Source organism: Strix aluco, chromosome 2 (genome assembly GCF_031877795.1).
Source record: "Strix aluco isolate bStrAlu1 chromosome 2, bStrAlu1.hap1, whole genome shotgun sequence".
Taxonomy (NCBI): Eukaryota; Metazoa; Chordata; class Aves; order Strigiformes; family Strigidae; genus Strix; species Strix aluco.
In genome coordinates, this window is record NC_133932.1 from 7443219 (window position 1) to 7468240 (window position 25022).

Sequence of the window (25022 nt, forward strand, 5' to 3'; positions counted from 1 at the left end):
GATCTTAAGGGCCAGAAAAGGCGACTGTGCCATCTACATTAGTTCTGTATCTTGCACGTCATAGGCTGACAGCCTCTGGGTCACAGCACGAAGCCTTCGTCAGATCAAAGTTTTTGCTACACTGTTCGGCAACAAGCAGCTGTTTTGAGTAAGCACATAAAAGACAGAAAAGACACAGCAGTTTTTCAGTCGCTTATACTGTTGCCACAAATGCCATAACTTAACCCTTTTCTTTCCACAACCGATCCAGGAAAGCAGTTGAGAAAAATCAATCACTGGAGGAGGGCTCACATTTGTCCTCCCAGCCCTCGCTAGCCAGAAGGCTGAATTCACTGGGGGAAGGAAAACACAGCTCCCTACGGCAGCTGGAGGACACCAGGCTAGCGCTCAAAGTTGATACACGCTGGGAAGACGTGAGGATGCGGGAGAGAGGCGCGACAGCGGTACTGGAAGGAGCTGTTTTAACGGATCTCCCTTTCCTGCTCCCAAGGGGGGGACCCCCTCGCACCCCGACCGGGACCTACCTGTGCCGGTGCTCGTCGTGCCCTTGCCCGTGGATGAGGAAGCCGCCGAGGTTCTTGCCCCCTTTGCTGGTGTCCACGTGAGGAATGAGCACATCCTCCAAGCCCAGGTCAAAGCGCTTGTGCTTCGAGGAGTCGGGGAGGAAGAAGAACGCCCCGAAGCACAGGGTGATGAAGGCACTAAGAATAAGGAGCAGGATAAATTTTTCGGAGAGTCTCAAGGTAGCCCTGTGGTGCGGGAAGGCGGAGGCCCCCAGGTTCAGGGGGGGCAGCCTCCGCCCGGAGAGCGGCAGCAGGGCGGGAGTGGTCATCCTTCCGCTAGCGACCACCCGCCGGGGCACGGCTCATCCCCTCAGCCCCTGCGGGCGGCGGGCCTGGCGCCGCGGGCCCGGCTCGGCTCCACCGCCTCCTGGCCCGGCGCGGGGGCTGGCGGCGGCTTCACCATCCTCCCCGCGGGCGCCGGGCCGCGTCCCCCCCCTCGCCCGCCGAACCACCGCGCGGAGGAGGGGAGGGGAGGGGAGGGGAGGAGGGGGGGCCGGGCCGCCCCAACGGCCCCCGCCCCCCCGGGGGCTCGGGCCGGGGCGCGGCCGCCCCGCTACCTGTGCGCCCCCCCTCCCTCCCCCCGGGGCCGGCAGGGCCCGAGCGGGCGGCTCCGGTCAGCGGCGCTCCCTGAGCTCCGCGGCCGCTCGGCTGCGGGACTCCGCCGGCAGCGACGAGTGGGCTGCTGAGGGCCCGGCCTGGCGCTCGGCGTCCCTCCGCCCGCGTCCCTTCAGCCGGGCCGGGCGGAGGCTCATCCCCGCCGCGCCGCCCCGCTGCGAACGGCGAACGGCGCCGGGAACGGCCACCGCAATTCCACTCCGGACCCTCTCCCCGCCCTCACGGCGCCTGCGCGGCGGCGGCGGGCGGCGCAGGCGCGCTGGGCAAAGCGAGGCCGCCAGGCGGCAGCTGCCGGGGAGCCCCGCCCCTTCGGCGGGAGGGGCGAAGCGGGGGCGGGGCCTGCCCGCGCCGTTCCCTGAGGGACGGGCGGCCCGGCCAGGGTAGGGACGGGCTGGGCCAGGCCGGGATAGGCGGGTCGGGCCGGGCAGCTCGGCCTCCCCGCCACCGCCTCCCCGGCGGCTCGGCGTTGCCCCCCTGCGGGAAGCGGTGTCTCGCCGCACCGCTGCGGCAGCCCAGGTGTCGCTCCTGGGCGCGCTCTTCGCCGGGTTGGCGGCGCCAGCGAGGGTTGGCCGGTCGGGCGGCAAAACATGAGGTGGCTTTTTGAGACAACATCGCGGAGACCTGGCTAATCCAGATCCGCGTAATCATCCTGGGGACCTCGTAAGATAGGGCCTCGTGCGGGCGGAATGTGTCTGGCACGACAGCCGCCTCCCTGGGGAGCTGCCCCGAGCTCTGATGGGAGCACGGTAACACGTACCGGTACCCTACGAGGACACCTGGCTGCCGGCCCCGGCGCGGTTGTTTTCACAGAATCACAGAATCATCTAGGTTGGAAAAGATCTTGAAGATCCTCCAGTCCAACCATTAACCTCACACTGACCGTTCTCAACTCCATCAGATCCCTCAGCGCTGGGTCAGCTGGGTCTTCAACCCCTCCAGGGATGGGGACTCCACCCCTGCCCTGGGCAGCCCATTCCAAAGTCTAACAACCCCTCCTGGACAGAAATACTTCCTAAGAGCCAGTCTGACCCTGCCCTGGCGCAGCTTGAGGCCATTCCCTCTTGTCCTATCGCTTGTTCCTTGGTTCAAGAGACTCATCCCCCCTCTCTGCACCCTCCTTTCAGGGAGTTGTAGAGGGCCATGAGGTCTCCCCTCAGCCTCCTCTTCTCCAGACTAAACCCCCCCAGTTCCCTCAGCCGCTCCCCATCAGACCTGTGCTCCAGACCCTGCACCAGCTCCGTTGCCCTTCTCTGGACACGCTCGAGTCACTCAATGGCCTTTTTGTAGTGAGGGGCCCAAAACTGAACCCAGTAATTGAGGTGCGGCCTCACCAGTGCCGAGTACAGGGGTAAGATCCCTTCCCTATCCCTGCTGGCCACACTAGTGCTGATACAAGCCAGGATACCATTGGCCTTCTTGACCACCTGGGCACACTGCTGGCTCCTTTCAGGCAGTTTACCGGAGGGCATCGACCAGGATAGCAGAGCTCCCTGCCACTGCCAGCTGCCCTGGGACAGCTGGGGACCTACCAGAAATAGTGCCAGCTCTTCAGTGGTGTGAGCTGTCCAGCTCTCCAAGCCACTTCAAACCCGTGGGAATGTTAAGGCAGAAGAGCAATGAGAAGGGGCGTTGATGAAGTGACAGGCAGAAAACACCTGCATTACCCTTTATAAATATTAAATGTGATCAGTTTACCCTGCTCAGACACAGTTTGCTGTCTGCATGCATGCATAAGGGAGAGTTCCCCGGGCTGTAAAGGGTTTCATGCAAAGCGAAAGGAAAGGTCAAGCAAAGGCCTAGATAAGGTAGCTGCAGGAACCGGATTTAGAGGAGTTAAAAGAACAAAAGCAGGTCCACAAGTTTGGGAGACAAGTTACACCTGCAGCTCTTTTCAAAGTAGGGTGCTTTTCACTTTTTAATGATCTAACAATAGCACTGGAGCCTTGAGTACTCCCAGATGATGGAGAACAGAGTGTGTTTAGCGAACCTGGCAGACAAGGCGGAATCCCAGCCAAGGAAACAGAAAGGCAGGGGAGAGGACTGGTCGGTTCAGCCTGCTGAAGTTAGCTGGGCTGGAGAGGACTTCCAAGGTGCAAAGCAGCATCCCCAGATTGTGGTCGGAGTGACAGGATGAGAACTGAATTGAAGCAGCAGGCAGCAGCTCCCTTCAGGGCCCCCCCCCAGCTGAGCTCCAGAAAGGTGAGAAATCCAGTCTACAGGTGTAAATGCACAAAGAAAGCGAGAGAGAAAGCGTTGAGGCATGTGTCCTGCAGGCAGACGGAGCAGGCACAGAGCCAAGAGTGGCTTCCACTGCCAATAATGCTGCCAGTGCCCATGAGTGGGGTGCCCTTGATCCCAGTCACAGCAGCTGCTGGTATCTGAGCATAGGAGGTTTGATAAGAGTAATACCAGGCATTTAGGTCTGTTATCAGTCTTATACTTTGCTTTAAATGTTTTGAATCTTTGGGGAATTAGGCTGGCCTGTGAAAAAAAGTCCCAAGTTCAGCTGGACATGCTGAATTAATGAAGGTTAGCACTCAGGTTCTGGTCTGAGTGTGGTGTACTATGGAAATTAAGCTCTCAAGAGAGGTTAATTTGGGAGCATTCCAGGGAGGGAAAGCAGCTGAGCTAATAAAATAACCTCTGATGGTCAATGTAGTGGCACAGGTGTGGATGGGTCAAAAAAATCCAGTTTAATAAACACTTAGGGTCAGTCAGGTTACCTGAAGTTAACTGATCAAGGTGAAGGAGACCATCTTCTTTTACATGAGACTAACTCTTCCAATCTGATCACTCCCTATATCCTCACATCCAAGCTATGAATCGCACCTTGATGAATGTTTTTGCATAATGTATCAGAGATAATGGCCTTTCCCATCTGTCCACCCAGCTAAACTCTTCCATCAACTTATATTTTTGCTTCCTCTTCTCTGGTTTTAACAAAGAGGACCCCTGCTCACTAATCTTGCACTAGTAAAAAACAGAAAACAGATTAAAGTGAGAAACTCTGCCATGAGGTGATAAAAACCAAAGAACCAGAGTGTGACAGAGATACCAAAGAGAGGGCATATATGAAAAGAGCTGTATTATCAATGGTACTACAATGCACTCCAACCAGTACAGCAACTAAACCTGACATTTTGTTGTTACTACAGGATCAACAGGCTTCAACTGGTCTGCTGGCCACTTCAGCTGTCTTCTAGTTTTGATCTGGTAAAGTGTAGTATCTTCAAATATGTTCAAGTCTTCACTTGTTAAATTGCTTTCACACGCAGTCTGAAAAAAAAGATCAGTTCATGAAGACTTTTGTTCTTCAGTCTTTTTGCCCTTTGCTTCACTCTTCTCTGCCAACTGCCAGTTTTTCTTTTGCTTTAAAAGGCTGAGCAGAAGCTTCCAATTTCTTTATAAAATGTTTCTTTGTGTTTAGTTCATTGCAAGGAAGTGACATTTCTTTAGGTTTTGTAGTTTATGATGACCTTTCCAAATGCTAAAGCATCTGTGTCTAAACCATGATGAAGTTTTGTATTTCTACAATTTTGTGCTTGTTTTCACTTCCTTACACTTTACCAAAGACTAAGAGTAATTCTTCATCCTTTGGTTCTGTCATACTGGGTAATATGCATATCCCTGTAAGTCTGCCAGTGATTTTCCATGCTGCAGTGGTGTTGTTCTGTAGCTGAACAACATTAAATATAGAACTATATTGAATTAGTTGGTTTTGTGAGCCTGTGCTACACTATATAGACTCTGCATCTATTAGTGTTTTCTCAGAGATGCCCAGAACATTCTCAGAAGTGTCCTGTGCTGAAACTTAAAGGTTTTCACAAGAATCAGGAATTTCCTGCACTCACCGCCTTGGCTTTGATCAATTACTAATGTAACTGGGAGCTTGAGGTGCAAAAGTTCTTGATCATCAGCACTAAAGTCACTGTATTTCCACAGGCCAACATTTCTGGAAAGTTATTAGGGTAGTTCACATTTTTCAAAGGCAAAGTAAGTCCTGTGGAACAGATCCATATTCATGTATTACTTCTTTCTTCTTGAAATGACCACAATGATCCCTTCTAGCATCGCAATCTGAGCACACAGTCTGCAATCATTATTTGCAAAGCTGCCTCTTCAGTTTTCTTCCAAACGCTTTCCACTCTTTCCTACGGCTCCCACGTTCCATGGAAAGTCTGACACAGCTTGAAACACCATTCACATCCTCTCAGACCGGATGGTGACTGGGCTCCAGTAAGTGCACTCTTTGTGAAATCTGGTGGTTCCTGTGACTCTGTCTTCACGTTTCTCATCCTATCCTTCCAATCATTACTTCACCCACAGCCAAGCTTTGCCACAGGACTTTGGTCTTTGGCCCATTTCACTGCTCTCTCTATACCTCCTCCCTGTGTTGCTGAGTGTATGCAAGCATATATTTTACTATTATTTCTATGTGGACAAGTCACAAATCAACCTCTCCAATTCAGATCCCGGTTTGTTCCAAACAACCCCTACCCTTAGATCTTTATGAGGAAGATTAGTCCTTGCTCATCCTCAATGTGGCTATAGCAGGATGATTAATACTGCCCTAATCTCACTACATAAAGGACATTGAATTACTCAAGTGTGTCCAAAGAAAGGGAACGAAGCTGGTGCAGGGTCTGGAGCACAGGTCTGATGGGGAGTGGCTGAGGGAACTGGGGGGCTTTAGTCTGGAGAAGAGGAGGCTGAGGGGAGACCTCATCACCCTCTACAACTCCCTGAAAGGAGGGTGCAGAGAGGGGGGATGAGTCTCTTGAACCAAGGAACAAGCAACAGGACAAGAGGGAATGACCTCAAGCTGCACCAGGGCAGGGTCAGACTGGCTCTTAGGAAGTATTTCTTTCCAGAAGGGGTTGTTGGGCGTTGGAATGGGCTGCCCAGGGCAGGGGGGGAGTCCCCATCCCTGGAGGGGTTGAAGAGTCGGGTTGACCCAGCGCTGAGGGATCTGGTGGAGTTGAGAATGGTCAGTGTGAGGTTAATGGTTGGACTGGAGGATCTTCAAGGTCTTTTCCAACCTCGATGATTCTGTGATTCTGTGATCTCATTCTCCTACTTCCTTGCTTGATCGAGGTAGAGAACACAATCTTCTCCTAATTCAGACCCATAGCCCATGCATGGTCTTCTGCTCTGAATACTCCCTACATCCTCACATCCAAGTTCTGAATCACAGAATCACAGAATTGTGATAAGTTTTTGTGTGCAATTGCCCTTACTGTGTCACTTCAAGCTTTGCATCCTCCCAATCTTTTCTGACATGCCTCCCCCCTCTCCTAGCATTTCTGATTCATCACTAAGACACCAGCTCCTCCTACACCCAGTTGGCCTATAATAGCAGCCTCCAGCACCTATTCATTAACATTTCAAGTACTTCCATGCTTTCTTCTGTGCTTCCCTATGGCATGAAAGGACTTGAACATCAGAAAGGAATTTGGGAGCCATGAAAAAGTATTAGACTATACCAGTAAATTTGCAGCTATGAAAACTGAACTTACTCATGGCAACTTTTGTATAGAGGCACAAAATGGGCATAAATATCAGATTATAAAAGAAAACATGAGATCTACAAGTGTGTATTGGGATCAGCAGCAGCACTGCCATTCTTTGGCTGAGAAATTGAAAATAAGTTTTCCACAGATGCTCAGAAAAAAGGGCCAAGAGCTGCATGGCTTCAGGACCTTCAGACCAAATAGTTGCCTGTAGTGTGCACTGGGAGCACCATCCCTAAATTATTGGAGCTTGTTAAAAATATGGAAGAGATTGTATAACAAGTTAAATATATCATCTGCATGGTGGTTTGGGTTTGCATATGATGGGACTTGATGACTGAGGTTGTCCCTGGAAATAAAACCCAAGCTGATCATTCAGATGGACACAAATCTCACACATTTGACGTTTTACATCCAAGCACAATCTGCTTTAAAAGAAAAACAGGATTTATGCCCCATTTGTGCAATCCTAAAAATAGAATTGCTAAGACATCTTTACGATAATGGAGATGAGAAATTTCTAAGTAAATAAATTATAGCTTCCCGTTGCCAAAAGTTTATTACAGAAATGAGTCAAGATAAAGATTTTCAACATTATAAAAAACAAGTCAGAGTCCTCTTAGAAACATAATTAAAAAACCTGTCACCCATTGCTACAGGCATAGTGAGATGGACAACACTTAGCAGTGGCAGATCAGTCGATGTTCAAAAGGCTCATGTTTTTCTTAAAATTCCAGCCCAAGTCTGGTAACCACTACAGGGGAGCATGAAAATCAGCTTCATATTTCACAGTGATGTGTTCTTCTATTCTGGAGAGGGCAGATTAAAATTTGGCTAGAAAAGAGAGAGATTCACTTCCTTACAGCTATGTTTTAGAATATCTTCATGTCCCTGTTCCTCGACAGAGATCTTCATGCCTGTCTCAATGAGCCTTCCTGCAGGCATATGGGCCCAACTGCACTGATTACTTTGCAGAACTGGGGGTTAGAAATTACAAAGCCACATGCTTTATAATTGCAAACTCCCTAACTTATCCCAGTCTCGTTCAATGATCTTCTCCTTCCCAGCAGGGCCCATCTGTCACCATTTCACTGACTCCATGTTTTAATGAGATCCAATTTCACTCTTTGCTTTCAAGTTATTTTATTCTATATCTGTACATTGAAAAAAAATGTTTTCTATTAAAAGCAAGTCAGTCATAAATATGTAGAAAACTGAAGGGTCCCTGCATATATTGCCATTTGACATTTTATGACTGCATTGTTGATAGTTCTGCATTATCTTCATTCCATGCTAAAAGAGTAATTAAAAGACATTTCTCTTTAGAAAGAGAAAACACATGAAAGAAAGATGGACATTCAAATCTAAACTTCCTTAGAACTACAACAAGCTGATAAACCAGTCTTTTGGAAGCCTAATCTTCAGGTAAAATGTTATTCAGCTCATGCTACTGAATTAGACTCGGTCCATGGACAGTCAGTGAAGAATTCTGCTGTTAAAGGAGAATATACCACTTGATGTAAAAATAACATCAAGAAGAAAGGCTCTACACAAAAAGAAGCTCTCCCAGGCTATATCTATATTATCCTTATACCTGGGATCTCCTAGGCTAGCTCAAGCTTGATGGTGGAGTTGAAGGCATCGAGGCAAATTGACCAGCCACAGTAGTTGTCACTGTGGACTATATGAAATTCATGTACCAATGCTCCCTTGTTTCAAATGAATCAAAAAAGCCAGATCATGAGCACCATCACCAGCTACAGTGGGCAAATGCATGACTTTGTTGCATGGACACTATGCTCAGCCAACAAATTCCTGGCATACTATTGTCTAGCCTGCGTGCACCTAGCTCACTGCAGACTGACATGTGCAGCAGGGAGAGCAGCATTGCTGTGGCCCAAGCATTGTGGTCATCCTTGCTACCTTGTGAAGCCATCAGGGTGCCTATCAGGACTGGCAACAGTAAGGCAGGGATTTCCCATCCACCTCTGTGCAGGTTGAAAGTCAAGCCAGTGGAACTGGTTTCCATGAAAGATTATATTCATCACCTGAACACAAGGCCTTCTCTTGATTTGTCAGTCTACCCATTACGCTTTTCAATAATCCTCCCCCTGACTTATCTAATACCTTCTCCCTCTCCCCCATCATTCTCTCCAAGTCATCTAAAGCCACCCAGCCCTCAGGTGGCCACCGTTCTTCCTTCCCACAGTCTCTGAGCTGAGTTTGTGTTTGGCTCTGTAATTACACATACCCAAACATCAGGCTAGCACTGCAGGGCTTCCCTGCAGAAGCTGCAATGGAAATTTATCCAGCAAAGGCCCTACATGGTGTCTCCAAAGTGCCTCTAGTCAGCAGCTAGGATGTGCCTTATGCACCTTCTAATACCCTCCCCGGTCCCACTGCATGAGGCTTTCTAGCTATGAATCCTGGTGAGTCCCTGCCTGTATTCCAGCTGTGCCATGTGACACTGAGTGGCCTCCCACTGCTGGTCTAGGATTTCCCAGATGTACATAAGTGTGTGTTGAGTAGTAAGCCTGAGCTTTTGGGTCATACTGCATTTATTAATGTATGAGTCAGAGAATCACAGAATCATCGAGGTTGGAAAAGACCTTGAAGATCCTCCAGTCCAACCATTAACCTCACACTGACCGTTCTCCACTCCACCAGATCCCTCAGCGCTGGGTCAACCCTACTCTTCAACCCCTCCAGGGATGGGGACTCCCCCCCTGCCCTGGGCAGCCCATTCCAACACCCAACAACCCCTTCTGGAAAGAAATACTTCCTAAGAGCCAGTCTGACCCTGCCCTGGTGCAGCTTGAGGTCATTCCCTCTTGTCCTGTTGCTTGTTCCTTGGTTCAAGAGACTCATCCCCAGCTCTCTGCAACCTCCTTTCAGGTAGTTGCAGAGGGCGATGAGGTCTCCCCTCAGCCTCCTCTTCTCCAGACTAAGTTCCCTCAGCTGCTCCTCATAAGACATGTGCTCCAGACCCTGAACCAGCTTCACTGCCAAAAACGTATTTATGATCAAAGTCATACATACACAATGAACCAAGCAGTTGCTGGAAATGCTGGTCAGGCTCAACTGACTGAATAGCAGATGGATGGTAACTGAGTCCAGGGCATCCCTGTGGCGTTAGCTCTACTTGACGGGTATGCTCAACTGTGTGAGGTCTGTGTTTGAAACCATCATGACTTCCAGACATACACCCGCACAGCTGGAACAACTATGCAGGAGAGTTGCAGCCACTTGGATCTACTAGATACACTGAAATTCCAGCAAGTCTGAAATTCTGAATACCAAAACAGAGCTTCTCTGGGGAAATCTAGGCATGTGACAACAGGTGAGGAAAAAAACTGTTTCTGCTACTGCCTTTACTGGTCGTGCTGACCAGTGTTGCCACCATCACTGGAAATACCCACAGAGATTAGACTGGGAACTTCTACTCTACTATATCTATGAATATATACCTTCATCGTCATTATACATTCTCTTTCTTTTCCCTTCCAGAAACACACACACACGTGTGCACACACTCTGACAACTAAGAACACTGAGCCATCTCCCCTCAGGAAAAATGAAGCCAGCTTCTTCCCTTCTCTCTCAAGCATGAATAAAAATCTGCTGATCTTACCTGAACATCTTCGGAGCTCTGCAGCTAGTCCTTTCATGCCTCAGGGAGCCTACCCAGCCTCCCTATAAAGGCTGTGATGGAAGTTTATGTTCCATCTGATAGTTAAATAACCATTGGCAGGTTATTGTGTTGTACCATTGCTAGATTTTCACATACTCCTTCATGGATAGATGCAGAGGCTGAAGTCAGGCTGAAAGATAGCAGCATGAGTGCTGTGCTTACTGTTTATGTTTTTCTTTTTGTCACCTAAAATTTGCATTTAATAGGACTGGAATGCAATGGAATCCTTGAAGTGGAAATCACAAGTCCCAGTAAATATAGGAAAAAGAACAAGGCAGTGGAAAATGATGCCAGGTCCTGCACTTGAGTCACAGAAACCTCATGCAAAGCTACAGGCTTGGGGAAGAGAGGCTGGAAAGCTGCCTGGTGGGAAAGGACCTGGGTGTGTTGGTTGATGGCTGGCTGAATATGAGCCAGCAGTGTGCCCAGGTGGCCAAGAAGGCAAATGGCATCCTGGCGTGTATCAGAAATGGTGTGGCCAGCAGGACTAGAGAAGTGGTCTTATCCTTGTACTTGGCACTGGTGGGGCCGCACTTCAAATGCTGTGTTCAGTTTTGGGCCCCTCACTACAAGAAAGACATTGAGGTGCTGGAGCGTGTCCAAAGGGCAACGAAGCTGGTGAAGGGTCTAGAGAACAAGTCTTATGAGGAACGGCTGAGGGAACTGGGATAGTTTAGCCTGGAGAAAAGGAGGCTGAGGGGAGACCTTGTCACTCTCTACAACTACCTGAAAGGAGGTTGTAGCAAGGTGGGTGTCAGTCTCTTCTCCCAAGTGACAAGTGATAGGACAAGAGGAGATGGCCTCAAGTTACCTCAGAGGAGGTTTAGACTGGATATTAGGAAAAATTTCTTCACCGAAAGGATTGTCGAGCATTGGAACAGGCTGCCAAGGGAAGTGGTTGAGTCACCATCCCTGGAGGTATTGAAAAGACATGTGGATGTGGTGCTTAGGGACGTGGTTTAGTGGCGGACTTGGCAGTGGTAGTTTAATGGTTGGATTCGATGATCTTAAAGGTCTTTTCCAACCTAAATGATTCTATGATTCTAAGATATTGAATGAAAATTACTAGCTTCAGAACAGAAAAAAACACAATAAAAACAGAGTTCCAAAGTCTCTGGTGTGACACCATGTAAATAATCTGGCAGCTCTAAAAATTACAAGAGATGCTGATGAAATCTTGAAAAAGTTCAGATTCAACCATCACTTTCTGGTGCGCATGAATATCATTAGGGCTAGTAAAACGGATGATGATTAAAGGAATGGCACTGGTTTGCGGAGTATTGGTTGCATTTCATATCGGGAGATAAAGGGGAACATTGTTTTGAAACGCTAATGCAAAGTTAGGAAGAACATTGTGTCCATAGGAAGAATTGCTACCCATTTTCTCCGTAAGAGTTCAGAAAAAAAAGAGGAAGTAGGGTTTTTTTTTCCCCACTCTGAAGAGTTTTGCTGTTTATTGTGGGGGTTTTAGGGTGTTTTGTTTTCGTTTATTTTTTTAATCATCTCTATTCATTAATGATCAGAAAACCTGTGATTCTTTAAAGAAAGGAATATCTAAAAGACCACAGAATTAAAATCCCAAAGGCCTTTAAAAGGCAGAAATTACGTGATACTAAGCAACCCATTTTAAACTATTTCAGTAAAGACTAGTAGGAAAATGAAATATCAAAGGAAATAAACATGCCAAACAATGTCAACGAAACAGCAGCTGGCAGGTGTAATAGAAAATGTTCAAATGCCAAGCAAAAGCCCAGCAATTGTAGTGATGAGCCCAACTAGCTCACAAAGATGTACACATAAGACAGGAAAATATTTGGGTTAAAGATGGAATGAGTGGGAATAAGCTCCTCATAAGCAGGATAAAGGAAGATTGTGCATTTTCTGAGAATACCTAATAAAAACAGGCACAAATGGTTCATATTCTAATGTATAAAATGGACAGAACACCATCAGGGAAAGTGAAAGCAGAAATAGAAATAACTGAAATACAATTATTTAAACACGGAACAAGCCTGAAATGTCAAAGAGTAAAATGCCATGCTGGGGGAGAAATTCCAGGCCTGAGTAACCAGGCAGCATCAATTCAGAGAAGAGGCAAAATGGCAAAATAAAGGTGCAGGGGTATAGCCAGGCAACTGACTAGTTTTCATCAAAATCTCAGGGGTAGCACATGTGTTTGGCCTAAATAAGATGTATGCAACTACAGAAAATCAGCTTCCTTAACAAACCTGACCCAGATCCGAGCGAGCCAGCTGCGTCACACAGAGTTGTACTCACAGGAAAGAGGTGTCTCTCTGAGACAAAAGAATATTTATAGAAAGCCTTAGAGATCACTGTAACTTGCAGGTTTTTTTACAATTGTCCTTCTGATGTGTGTGGTAGATATTGCGTCACGGAACTCTTTCATAGCATGCTCTGTGGGTGTGACATTTCTGTGCAGACACAAAGACCTGTGTAGCTATTTCCAGGCCTGGTTTCTACCTGATGCTTGCTCCTACACTCCTTCTCTCCTGGCTGCTTGCTTGCATAGAGGAGCAATTCTGGCAGAAAGCCTGTGGCTAAACTGATGCCCTCCCCAACCCGTTGTTCTCCTATCATTAGGTCTATCAGTTTCTCAATTTATCAGTTATATTTTTATGAGTTTATGACATCCCATGTCCACATTTGCTGCCTCCTTTGTGCTATATTTGAATCAACCTGGGTTGCACCTACATCTCAGTGTGCAAGGATGTTCCAGAAATTCGTTCTTCATTCAGTCTTCTAGCAATTCTGGTTTTAATTTGATTGGACTAATTTATAGCCATTAATTTTTGCTCAATGCTACTGTTAAAGTACTAGCATTATCATTCAGTTTTTATTTCTCTTTAGGAAGACTTTGAAGTTTAGTTTTGGCTGAATTTTTCTCATGGCAGATATTCAGAGATTGTTCATGGATATCCCATAATAAATAATGCAAATGCCTGTAACATTTGGTGTAGATCTGTGCCTGGTATAGTTCTGCTTATGCTATTTCACTTTTTTTCATGTCTATTTACCTAATTACCAACAGGTAGAACAAATGTGTTGTTTACATTAGAAAGAAGGTTTTAAGTACAGCTTTATAGCACTAAAGTTCATGTAGAGTTGGTGACAGTACATAAATCTTAGATGTTCTCTGCCATCAGCTACACTTCATATCCCTCACAGACATTGTTTAACAATTGAAATGTATTAGGAAACTAATTTGGCACACTTTTAAAACCATTTAAATGTACACAGGAACATAATAGTCTTGGCACAAACCCTGGGAAGCAAAGAAATGAAAAGTTGGGGCAAGCAACCTACTTCCACCTTCCACACCTCTCCCAAAGGCATGTGAATTGTACAAGTTACCCTCCAAATTAGCAGCTCAGCTTCTCATCTTTAGTTGCCTGGGGGCCCCCACTACCTGTCTCACCAGCCCCCTCTGCCTCGGGGACACAGCACCAAAGAGCCACACCACCAGTCACAGACAATCCTTTAGTCCTGCTTCCCTTTTTGTCAGTTCTTTCTCTTCTTAGAAATGTGCTGGCACTGCTGCACTCTTCACTGCCTGACACGAGGTATGATTAATGACAGTTCTTAAAAACTACAAATGCCTTTTTTGTCAGCATGGCCAACAACTAGTGTTTCATATGCTAGCAGCTTCATCAGTCTTCAAGCAGGAAACAAATCATGACACATTCCCCACAGGTCAGAATAAATGTTCCACTGCGGAACATTTATTCTTTATCATTACCAAAAGAGAAATATACCTAAGAAGAAAGCACCCAAGATTCATTCTGAAAAATCCTTCAAAAATTCCCTTTAGTCTGCCTTTGTTCAGTGCTCCAGCACACAGGTTGTGGGAAGAAGATAAATATGTGTTTACACTGAGCCCTTTTTTGGAAAAAAAGAAAAAAGATAGAAAAGTTGAGATTAAACAAATCTCAATACCTACATCATTGACAATATAGTTTTACTGAATCAGTAATGATCACTTTGATTAGGCTGCATAAGGGTTTAAATTCTAATCCCTTGTTTGCAATTACCCATAATTGTCTGCTGACAAAAATTTCCCATGCCTGGTTTATCCCGTTGCTGAATTTTCTTCTGTTAAGTTTAAGTAAAACCAGTTTCGGCCTCTTTCATCAGGAAACCAGGGGGAATTCCTGTTTTGTTACCATCTTATCTCCAAAGTATCTCAAACTTGAACAATGAGTTGAAAAAGTTCTGATTTAATTAAGTGACGAGACTTTGAAAATGATGCCTGCAGTCAGGGCATTTGTGCCACAGCCAGGGAGGATTCAAGATGGCTTTCCCACCAAAGAAAAGCCAGCCCGTTTTTATCAGACCCTCTGTCCTGATTTGCACCGAGTTCTCCTGAGCTACTTGTCTACAAGCATGGTCTATCCATCAACAAAAGTCTTCCACTCTTTTGCTAAGAAAATGGGTGTTTTCTTTCAAAATCATCTGGTGGAAGCTGTGGTCCATTGTACCTACGGTTTTGAGCTAGAGAGATCAAGTGAGAGTCTTCGGGCTCTTCACCGTGCCTCACATCACATGTGGAACTGCACCACAACACGGGCCTGTCGAGCACGAACCCATCTACCAGCATGTGCTTAGTCACAGCGTGGCTGCCCAAAAGCAGACTCAAAGGAACCCACACCATACACAACCTGTCGAGCCCACTGCCAGCTGATGCTCACTGCTGAGTAACGAAACACGACTGCTCAGTGACAGCTTCTGCTTTGCAAATATATGCTGGGAGCCATCATTTAGCCAGTTATTAATCCAGTTACTGGGGGCCCTCTTCTCATTGCACTGTGCAAAGTTTTTGATCAGTGTAATGAGGTACTAAATCATCCATATATACTATATCAATGTTGTTGTCTTTATCAGTGTAACTTGCTGTCTTCCCAGCACAACTGTTTGAGCTGACTAATTTCCCTAAAACTATGTTAAGTGACATTAATTACAATCTTACCCTTCAGGTCTTTCTCAGCTAATCCCTTAACCATTTTTCCTTTATTTTACCATGACTGAATCAGGGTGACTAACTTATAATTAGCAGTATCATTCTCATTTTCTTTGAATATTGACACAATATTATCACTGAGACTTGATTTTTCTGCTGTTTTCCCAGAATTGTTCCAAGATTTGTTAAAAATTAACAGAGATGCAGAAGTTAACTCGGCCAATTCTTTTAGGAGTCTTAGGAGCAAATAATTTGGGCCTCCTGTTTTAACAATGTTAGCAGCTGTTACTTAACATGCCAATAATTAGTGTGTCAGAAATTAGTTCATCAGTCTAATTACTCATATATCTATCACACTGGTTTCTTCCAAATGTAGTAAAGAAATTATTCTGTCTTTTCAGCACTGTTAGAAGCAGTTTTATCAGCTGTATCTAGCTGTGGCCAAACATTTCTGGGTTTATTTTTTTTCATTGTTACTGTTCTTAAATAACTTGATGTTGTCCTTAGACCTCCTTCTTCATCAGTCTTATCCTCCTGTATCAATTCCTCAAGATTTGTGGCTCCTCATTCATCATTCTTATGATCTGTTTCCAATTTTTCCATTTGTTATAAATAGTTTATTTGTTTCTAATCATGGCTTTCCCTTAGCAACTGAAAATAGTATGGCCAACGTTCTTTTCCCTGATGGTGACTTTTGGACAGTTAATAAACCCTCTTCAAGAGCCACCATCTTCCATTTACATCGTTCTACCCAGATATATTTCCCCAACTGATTCTGCTTATAACTTTCTTGAGATTTGATAAAATAAAGCTTTTGAAGCTGTCCGTGTTTGGGTCTTGCCTGTGGTTGGCCATGCTAAATATAATCAGGCTGTGAACACTGGTCTCTTGGCAACCCCAACTTTCAATTCAGCAACTTTCATCTTCATTCCTTGTAGTGAAGTCCAGAATATTTACCTTATGCTAGCTGGCTTTTAAGTTATGTAAGTGGCATTTTACCAGCTTTTCAGAGAAAGTGGTTAGGTCACCATCCCTTTGAATGCAGAAGACAAGATTAGATCTCTTTTTAAAATATGTTCTTTGATCTAGTTCTGAAAAAACATTATCCAGCCTCTGCACAGGGAGGGTCAGCCTAGGTGAACAGGGAGGTCCCTTCTGCCCAGGGAGTCTGAAAGTCTCTGAACAAAAAAAGAAACTCTATTGATGTTTAATTGGTAACTGCAAATCTCCCAGTTTTTAATTTCCTCATAACAGTGCAGGTTTGAATTCTGCCTATTGTAGAAACCTGCTTAGGTGTAACTCATCAATGTGGCTGCTAGCTTTCTAACCCTTCTAAGTTAAAGGGTTGGCACTTTTCATATTCCTCTTATTCTTTCCTTCCACCCTGCTACCTCAGTTGTACTTTCCTAGACAGTGTTAGCTGGCGCACTGGTCTATAGGCATTCAGGAATCTGATTTATCTCTTTTTGTAGGTGCACAGCAATAACATGAGAGGCGAAAGACACAAGTTAGAACATGAGAAATTCCAATTACACAACAGATTTTTTGTTTTGCTTTGTTTTGTTTTACCTTGAGTGTGGTCAGATACTGGAAGAGGTTGCCCAGAGAGGCTATAGGATCTCCTTCCCAGGAGGTGGTCAAGACTCAACTGGACATGGCCCTGAGCAATCTGATCTAATCAGACCTGCTTTGAGCAGGGAGGTTTCCCTAGATGATCCTCAGAGGTCCTTTCCAACCTGAAGTATTCATGGTTCTATGATCTACAGGCCTAAAACAACGTAATTGTATCTTCCCTTTATAGTCCTACCGCTGAAACTCTTTCTTCCTCTCTGTGCTTAATCACACAGCAGAGGTGTTAACATTCAAGTCGTTAACATCTGAGCAGGTCAATGTCATTGATAATGTCAGTGAAATTAAAATGACTTTTTTATAAGGCTGTTCAGTTTCTTCAGATCTTTTCCTCACCAGACTGCAAAGCAATGCATCATAAAAACAAAGTCTTTCAATACATGTGTTATTTCAAATGTTAGTATGCCACAGTACTGCAGTACTCTAATGCTGCTCATGACTTTTTGTAGGGTAAAAATAGTACAGAACAGAAATAATGCACTGAAGGAGGTGTTTGAATGATACTACACATAGGCAGACACATCTGTCTCAATTAAAGAGGTTTTGACTCTACCATTCTTGCACAACACTAGTTTTGGTACGTTGCTCCTTCAGGCCTACATAAATGAATGCACTGGGCAAGGCAGGTGGAGTACTACAAGGTATGCAGGGCTTTCTGAGCTTTGAAGAGCTTGCCTTGCAATATAAATGTAAATCTAGAATGTATTAAAAAAATACATTTGTGGATCATAATGATCCTTTTTTTGCACATTCTGATGGACTAAATATTCCAGAGCATTGCTAATAAACTCCACAGCTTTTCACTTGAATTTGCCAGAACTGAAATGAGATAACAGAAGTACATTAAATAACGTTGAAGAATATTTCAAGATCCCTTGACTGTTACATATAATGCAATTCCAAGGTGAAGTACAAAGTGAGTTCTAGAAGTTACAGTAGTCCAAAGAATAGAGCCTAATGATGAGGGATGACAAAATACAATGGGAACTGCAGTGTGCACCAAATAGATTTTTAGGAGACCATAACTACACAAACAGTCCATCAACTGTCCTGAATTTATATATAATTAGGAACAACTGTTTTTTTTTTTCCCCGGTTCATACACTGTTAATATAGTATGCACTCACACAAAGGTGTATATAATGTAATGGTCTTAAAAGATTAGGTGAGCAAGTGTCTTACACAGAAGTGTATAATGTACTGTGAGGAACACAGGTACACATCAGGAGATAAAGACAAATATTCACCATCAGGTTGACTATAGTTTTTACAACCTTACTGCATTTCTGAAAGGAAAAAACCCTACACCTGTGAGCCTTTTACAAGGATGATTACCTATTAATAAACAAATAAGCTTAAAATGCATTCATATCTGAATAAAGCAATATTTCCCACTACACTAACTAAAAACAAGCGAGAGAATGCTCAAATTAACATTACAACTGGAATATGGTGAATTAATATATTTTTAAGGTATAGTATGAAGTCAACAACTGCACTTCAGATGAGTGCAAGTGGGATTCAGATTGTGAAATTACCTGTTTGAGCCTTAAAAATGCATAATAATGGTAATAAAACAAACATAACCTTCTTTCAGTCTCTTTGAGGCAGCTGCTAGATATACCAAAATTGCTGTTTATTGAGCAACTTCTGCCATTTTCCATTATTCAACCTAATTGCTCCCGTTTCATTCAAAATGGCTTAAAACCCTCTTTCCCATTTTGGCAAGCTAATACTCTACAACCACCCTTGCAATGCAAGATGATTTAAGATAGCAATTTCTACATATTTGGACACGTACAAGCTATTGTGCACACACACTTAATCACAGTTTCTAAAGGTTACAAAAATTACTCACCAGTAGGCAAGCTATCTGTAGGCTAGTTTGCAGAGTCTTGAGCTGTCGTCTGCTTTGGATTGGCCTCAGGACAGCAGTAGTCTGCATCTTGCTGGTCCAAGAGGAAACTACCTGTGCTGCTTACCGTTATGGATGGGATCCTTCTTTCTCTGTAACTCCCCAAATGTACTGAGGGATGTCACATATTGCATCTCTGAAATATGCTGTTTCGTCTCCTTTTGCTGTCCCCTTTGACTTCAGTGGATTATCTTCAATTTAGCCCCATGTCAAACCCTGAAAACTGAACAATTTTGCTGGCAGTTTGCATATTGTCACCCTCTTTTAAAGCAATGATAGAAGGGTCTCAAAATATGAAGCTTTCAGGATAAGGAAGACATTACTGCACAGATCTTTTCTCAAATCCCACATAGGATAAGAGATGACTTGATGATGATGACAGTTTCTCTCATTTCCTCTGGCTGTTTAGTTTCATAATGACCTAATTCACCAACATTTTCTCTGACTTCATTGATACACCCAGTGCACCTGTCAATATTTTGTGTTCTCTCAACAGTTCTTCAATCGTTCTTGGTCCTATTTGTAAAGGGTCAGGGAACTAAAGTAATTTTGTTTACCCTAGCTAGAGAAAGGTCACCCGTGGCAAAAGAATTGTCTGTAGTTCCATTAATAAGAATTTTAGCTAAACAAAGAAAAACAGCATTAGCAGAGCATAGCATAGGAGAGTATGGAAAGAGAGGTTTAAATACCCAAGCTTTGTTCAAAGGGACTTATTATTTCACTGCTACTTCCAAGGGATGGCTTCAAAGAGAAACTAGTTATTCTCCAAACTTACAAAAAAACCCACACAAAAGTGATTGTAAATTGTCAACTTAACCTCTTATGTGATTATTTCTATTTTTCAGCAATGAGATTAATTTATTTTAAGTTACATATAAAAAGCAAATCATTTAAGAGCAAAATCATCTGTTTCACATGCCAGTTCTCTTTTATAACATTTCCACACAGTGGACTTGCACTGTAGAACAGACTACAGTCATGTTATTTCATTTTCAGCCAGTATTTATTTTTTATTAGGAGGAGTGCTAGATTCTCTTATGCTCTGGGAGAACTTGAGTTGAAAAGGATGTGCTTTCTGCTCTGGTCTCAAATATCATAATTCTTCCAGTTAGCATAATATAGAAAAACAGTGAGTGAGTCTATAGGATGCATGGGCAGGAGCACTTCAGTACATCAGCATATATACAGGGTTAAGTAACCTCATTGCCTGAATTTAAATTTTATGTATTTAATTTCCTTGTATGTTACCATCACTTCCACATCAAAGAATCACATTTTGTTTAAACAAGTTGCTAAACCAGAAGCCATGAGAAAGAAATCCTCTCCAAATGCACTGGATACTTTAATCTTCATCTCACAAAACTCAGGCATTGTATATTAAATAAACTTTGCTCCCAGTTTAACTGGAACATCCTGTAGGACACAGCCAATTAAATAACCTTAAGGACTGAGGTAGTCCTTCAAATGTAGTTCCCCTGCCCCATAATAGAAACTGCTTCTTCCTCTGAATCAAAACTAAACAGGGTGTGCCTGAGACCTCTAATGCAATTCTCATTCCTAGACAACTGTTACGACTTGCTGAAATGGGCCCTGGGACCAGCAGAACTTTAAATCTCAGTATTTCCTGGCAGCTAGAGTGTTTTCCCAGGCACTGCTGGCCATTGCTCCTAGGAACTGCAGTAGGTACCTTCTATGAGATTTTCTTTAATCTCCAGAAGTTTTTGCCATACTATGAGATGAGATGTGGGATGTTGTTTTCAGCAGGCATTGGTAACCCCCAGTGACCAAAGACCTAACCAAAAGCAATGCAAGAGCTGCCTCTGGCTGTGAGAGGAGGAAAAAAGTCTGTCCAGTTAGGGCCAAATCCATGAAAGTTTCTCAGTACCTAAGATGGCTCTTGGGCTGGATTTAAGACATCTGAACACAGAATGACAAACATGAAATCCCCTTTTCAGATGTTACTTAACCTAAATTCCATAGACCTCCAGGGTTTCAGGTTTCCAGGTGACAAAACTTGAGATGCTTAGAGAGGGTTTATTAATTCAGGCCCGAGCAAGACCCAGTCCCAGCCAAAACCCAGGAGAAAGCCTTTTCTCTCTTCGTTGTGTTTGATGGACTTGACATAGTTGTTTGTCTCAGAACATATTTATTGAATCAGTCTGCACAAAATCAGATTGCAGGCACTTATTCCTTTTGAAATATGATTAGAAGGACGATGTCTCTCTCTGCCTATTAGATTGGGACTATTTCTACAGCTGCTTAGTGGTTAGAGTCCTCATTCAGAGGTGGAGAAGGTGCAGTACAATTCCCAGTCCTGCCCGTGAGATGTCTGTATCCTTTTTTCTCTCACGTTACGGAACAGCACTGTAGACAGCGATTCCCTGGTAGACGGCAATTCTCAACCACTCCTGAACCTGTGAAGTAGAAAGAGGGAATACTGCTTTAGCTGCATGATGAGATCAGTCACACAGAAGAGGTCATTCTTGGTCTGTTTTTCTCAGCCCCAACCCACTGTCAATGCATTTGTCATAATAATATTTAACGCAAAACTCTTAATACAGTCCTGGGAGCAGCAATATAAACCCAGAGCTCCCATGTCCCTAAAGAAGCACTAGAAAATGGAGGTCATTCTGCTCCTTCTACCTTCTCTGACCCAGAGACTTTGTGATTCTTCTGTGCAATGTGGAACTGGTTCAGAAGTGATTCGGTCCTACTCTAGGACTGCCTTTAGCCTGGTACCTGGTCCCGCAGTGTGAAAAAGTAAGCCAGAATCTTCTCATGAGGACCATGAACCTGGGCCCCCTGTGTCCTGAGTGAGTGGCCCAGCTCCTAAGGAAGAGAAATGGGATTTACTTGCACTTTCCTGAGTGATGCATCCTTCTTTTTAAAAGAAGGTGGTGAAGGTGCCTGTTAGCAGAAGCTTCTAGACTGTGAATCCTGAGGGAAAGCAGGTACATATTAACACCAAATAAGAAAGCCACATCCTTGAAAGCGGTCAGATTGAAGATACATTTGTGCGGGCTTCTCCCATAGACTCATGTGGGTGGCTCCCTCCTCAGTGTGCTAGTTGACAAAATTTCCATTCTGAGGTACCACATTCTCCCCATGAACTGTGCAAACTCTATTTTTAGCACCTCTTGTTTTCTCAATGTGGGCATGCAAAGCCTTAATTATAATAGCAGTCTTGCTGTAGCCAGGATAGTCTAAGTGAAGCAAGATTTGTAGAGAGATGATGTTTGCTATTGGAGCAACTCATATAACAGGAAAAAACAAGCAGGCTTTCAGGCCTTTTTCAAGTCTTTTCAAGCTCTTCCTGTTTTTTCCACCAATATTTGGCTCTAATAACAGATATTTCTCCATCTACAAAACTTGCCTTATCAATTTATGGCAAAGAATGTATTACCATTTTTCCTAGATTTTAAAATTTGTCCTGTACAACCCACTTGGTGAATACTCAGGGGTTACTTTCATTTCTCCGAGTGAGCTGTGGCTGAAGCAGTATAAGCAAGACAGTTTGGTTTCTCAATCTTTTTGTGCTTTGTACCCTCAGGTCACTTAGTAGAGGTTTTAGCCTTAGTGGTACCCAAAAAGACTCTAGAGGGACAATTTCATAATCGTACCTCCAGTCTCAAGATACCTCCTAACAATGCCTTGGGTACTTCCCTGTTGTTTACTGCTACACACCTTTGTCTCGAGCTCATCTTGCTTTTTAATCAGTCAAGCATCATTTCTGTATCAATATTTAATGTTCTGGGGCTAATGAAGAATGTCTTGGCATCCCTTGTGCCTTTAACAGAAAACTGAGATCATACACAGGGCTGAGGGGGTTCTCTCACCATAAACTGGGTTGTTCTCTGCCACAGCATCACCCCGGATCTGGGCTGCTCACAATTTCCCACCTGCCTCCCAGGTGGCGACTTCAGCCTTAGGCAATGGATCACACAGTTCCTCTGGAAGCTTTCTGGGCTTTCCACGGAAGGCAGCACTTACTCACTTTCAGGCACACCATTTCCTAGATCCCCTCCTTCAGGATGTCCTTTACCTCCCTCCCAGTAAAACCCAATACCAGCTTTCTGAGAAAACCGCTCCACAGCCTCACTGTGTTCTGTACAGCAGATCTGCTTGCCTTTGACCATTTTATCCCATGCTTTTCCCACTCTGGCAAGTATCTACAAAACGTCTGCCTACCAGAAGTAAAATCTACTTATAACACTAAGCTGGTAAGTAGTACCTGTGTGTACAATAACCAAGATTTCTGCCATCCACACTTTGGCCCTCTGTCAGCCTGGAGCATCTACTGAGCATGGGGGTTACAGTCTGAGCTGCATTCACACCCATGCTGTGAGTGGCCCTGTACATGTCCACATGTGCTTCCATTAATCTCTTTCACATCATCTTATCATAATGTAAGTGTCCTGTGGTATCACAAGCAGCTCCAGACTGGCAAATCTTTTTAACCTGCACCCCTGCTGCACAGTTGTGAATTTCATCAAGGCTCTGTGCAGTCCGTAGTATCTTGTCCTTGCTGCTACATATGTCCAGGGGAAATCTCACAGAGCAGGAATCTAGGCTGCAAGGAAACATCTTTCCAGATACCTGTCAGCTTTTATAGTTGTGCTGTATTAGACACAATGTTTAGTATGACTTATTTCAACAAAGAATGTGTTTCCTCTTTGCTAACTTGGAGATCTATTTTCAATCCTTACTTTGTTCTCCACGTCGTTCCTTCAATTTCAAAGTTTTTCTTTCAGAAACAAACAAAAAAGTGGCTGAACAGTTGATGAAAATTCACTCTTAAGCCTGGGTTTTCAAGTTCAGTCTGTCTTTTTGAATAATTGCTTACCTTTTCTTCATGATCTACCATCAAGTTGGGTTTTTTTCCCACTAACAGTCTTAGACAGTGTTCTCACTAACCTCTTAAAAACCTTATCAGCTGCCAAGTCCTAATTCTATTCTACAAAATTCCCCCCTCTCTGTGGTATTCTTATGTAATTTTTATGTGTGTCAATTAAAGACTGATCTAGTTTCTTTTTCTTTGCCTACACACTGTCTCTGTCTTGCTCCAAGCATTTTCGATTCTCTTCTGAATTAGCCACATTGGTTTCCTATTTCAGGTGCCACTCAACAAGTTTTTAAGGGAGAATCACAGGCAATACATCGCAAACTGAGCTATCAGCATCAAATATCTATTATCACCTATAACGGTATAGGCAAGACTAATCTATAAATGCATAACAAAACTTTCACCATGAGCAAGGAACCAAACCCCACCGCATCAAAAGTTATTCAGGCTCATACAAAGGGCATCCAACTGCAACCAGCCTGGCTGGCTGGTGATTTGGCTCAGATGAAAACTGAACTCAATACATTTGGATGACATTCAGTTTAAATGGTGAGACTCTGTAGGCAGAAAGACAAAGAATATTTAGCATTTCCAATCTGATTACTTCCAGTACAACTTTTATGTCTCATCCATCATTACTTTTGGTGATATCTTAAGAGTGGGGGGAAGATGAAAATCCTATGCAGCTCTCCTGTTTTTCTTGGTAACTACAAGACAAAGTTGCAAGCAAGTTAAAAAAACTGAAGCCTGTAAAACCTCCTAGGTTTTAGAATTTTGCTGAACTTGTTTGCAAAACATTTAAATTAGATCCAAGTAGTTTTTAATCAATCTAGTTGAAGAAATTATTCTTTTGGTTGCTTTCACAGGAAACTTGAGTTAAAAGCATATTATAGTTCTCTGATTGCTACAGACTGGAGAAAAAACTTCCCCTTTTTCACTCATAGCAGCCTTCTTCTCTATTTTTATTCAGAGCTGTTGAGTAGTTTGTCCTGGACAAAGAAAGATGTGTATAGAAACTGATTTGGAATTAATTTCTAATAATGTTTAATAAGCAATAGATACAGGATGGATTTTTCTCTCCAGACAGCCCCTTTTTGAATGCCATGTATAAACTGTGATTCATACAAAAAAGTCTCAGGTGTGAATAATGTTTGATCTACATCTGGCAAGCACAACTGCAGTCATTAAGCTGGGCTATTATGAGGCTCACTGCATGCTCATAAGATAACTTAAAACAAACCTTAATGGATGATAAAGTTGCAAGTTTTACTAAGCTGTCAG

General features: G+C 43.9%; 1 protein-coding gene across 2 annotated transcripts in view; it reads right to left on the bottom strand.

Moving 5' to 3' along the window:
* Positions 1–1390, bottom strand: part of MAN1A2 (mannosidase alpha class 1A member 2) — a 149021-nt gene extending 147631 nt beyond the window's left edge. For both annotated transcript variants that reach the window (XM_074809496.1, XM_074809502.1), the window contains exon 1: positions 525–1390. In XM_074809496.1, the coding sequence (XP_074665597.1) occupies positions 525–832 (308 nt within the window). In that variant the 5' untranslated portion in view covers positions 833–1390. The remainder of the gene's footprint in view (positions 1–524) is intronic.
* Positions 1391–25022: the final 23632 nt, after the last annotated feature.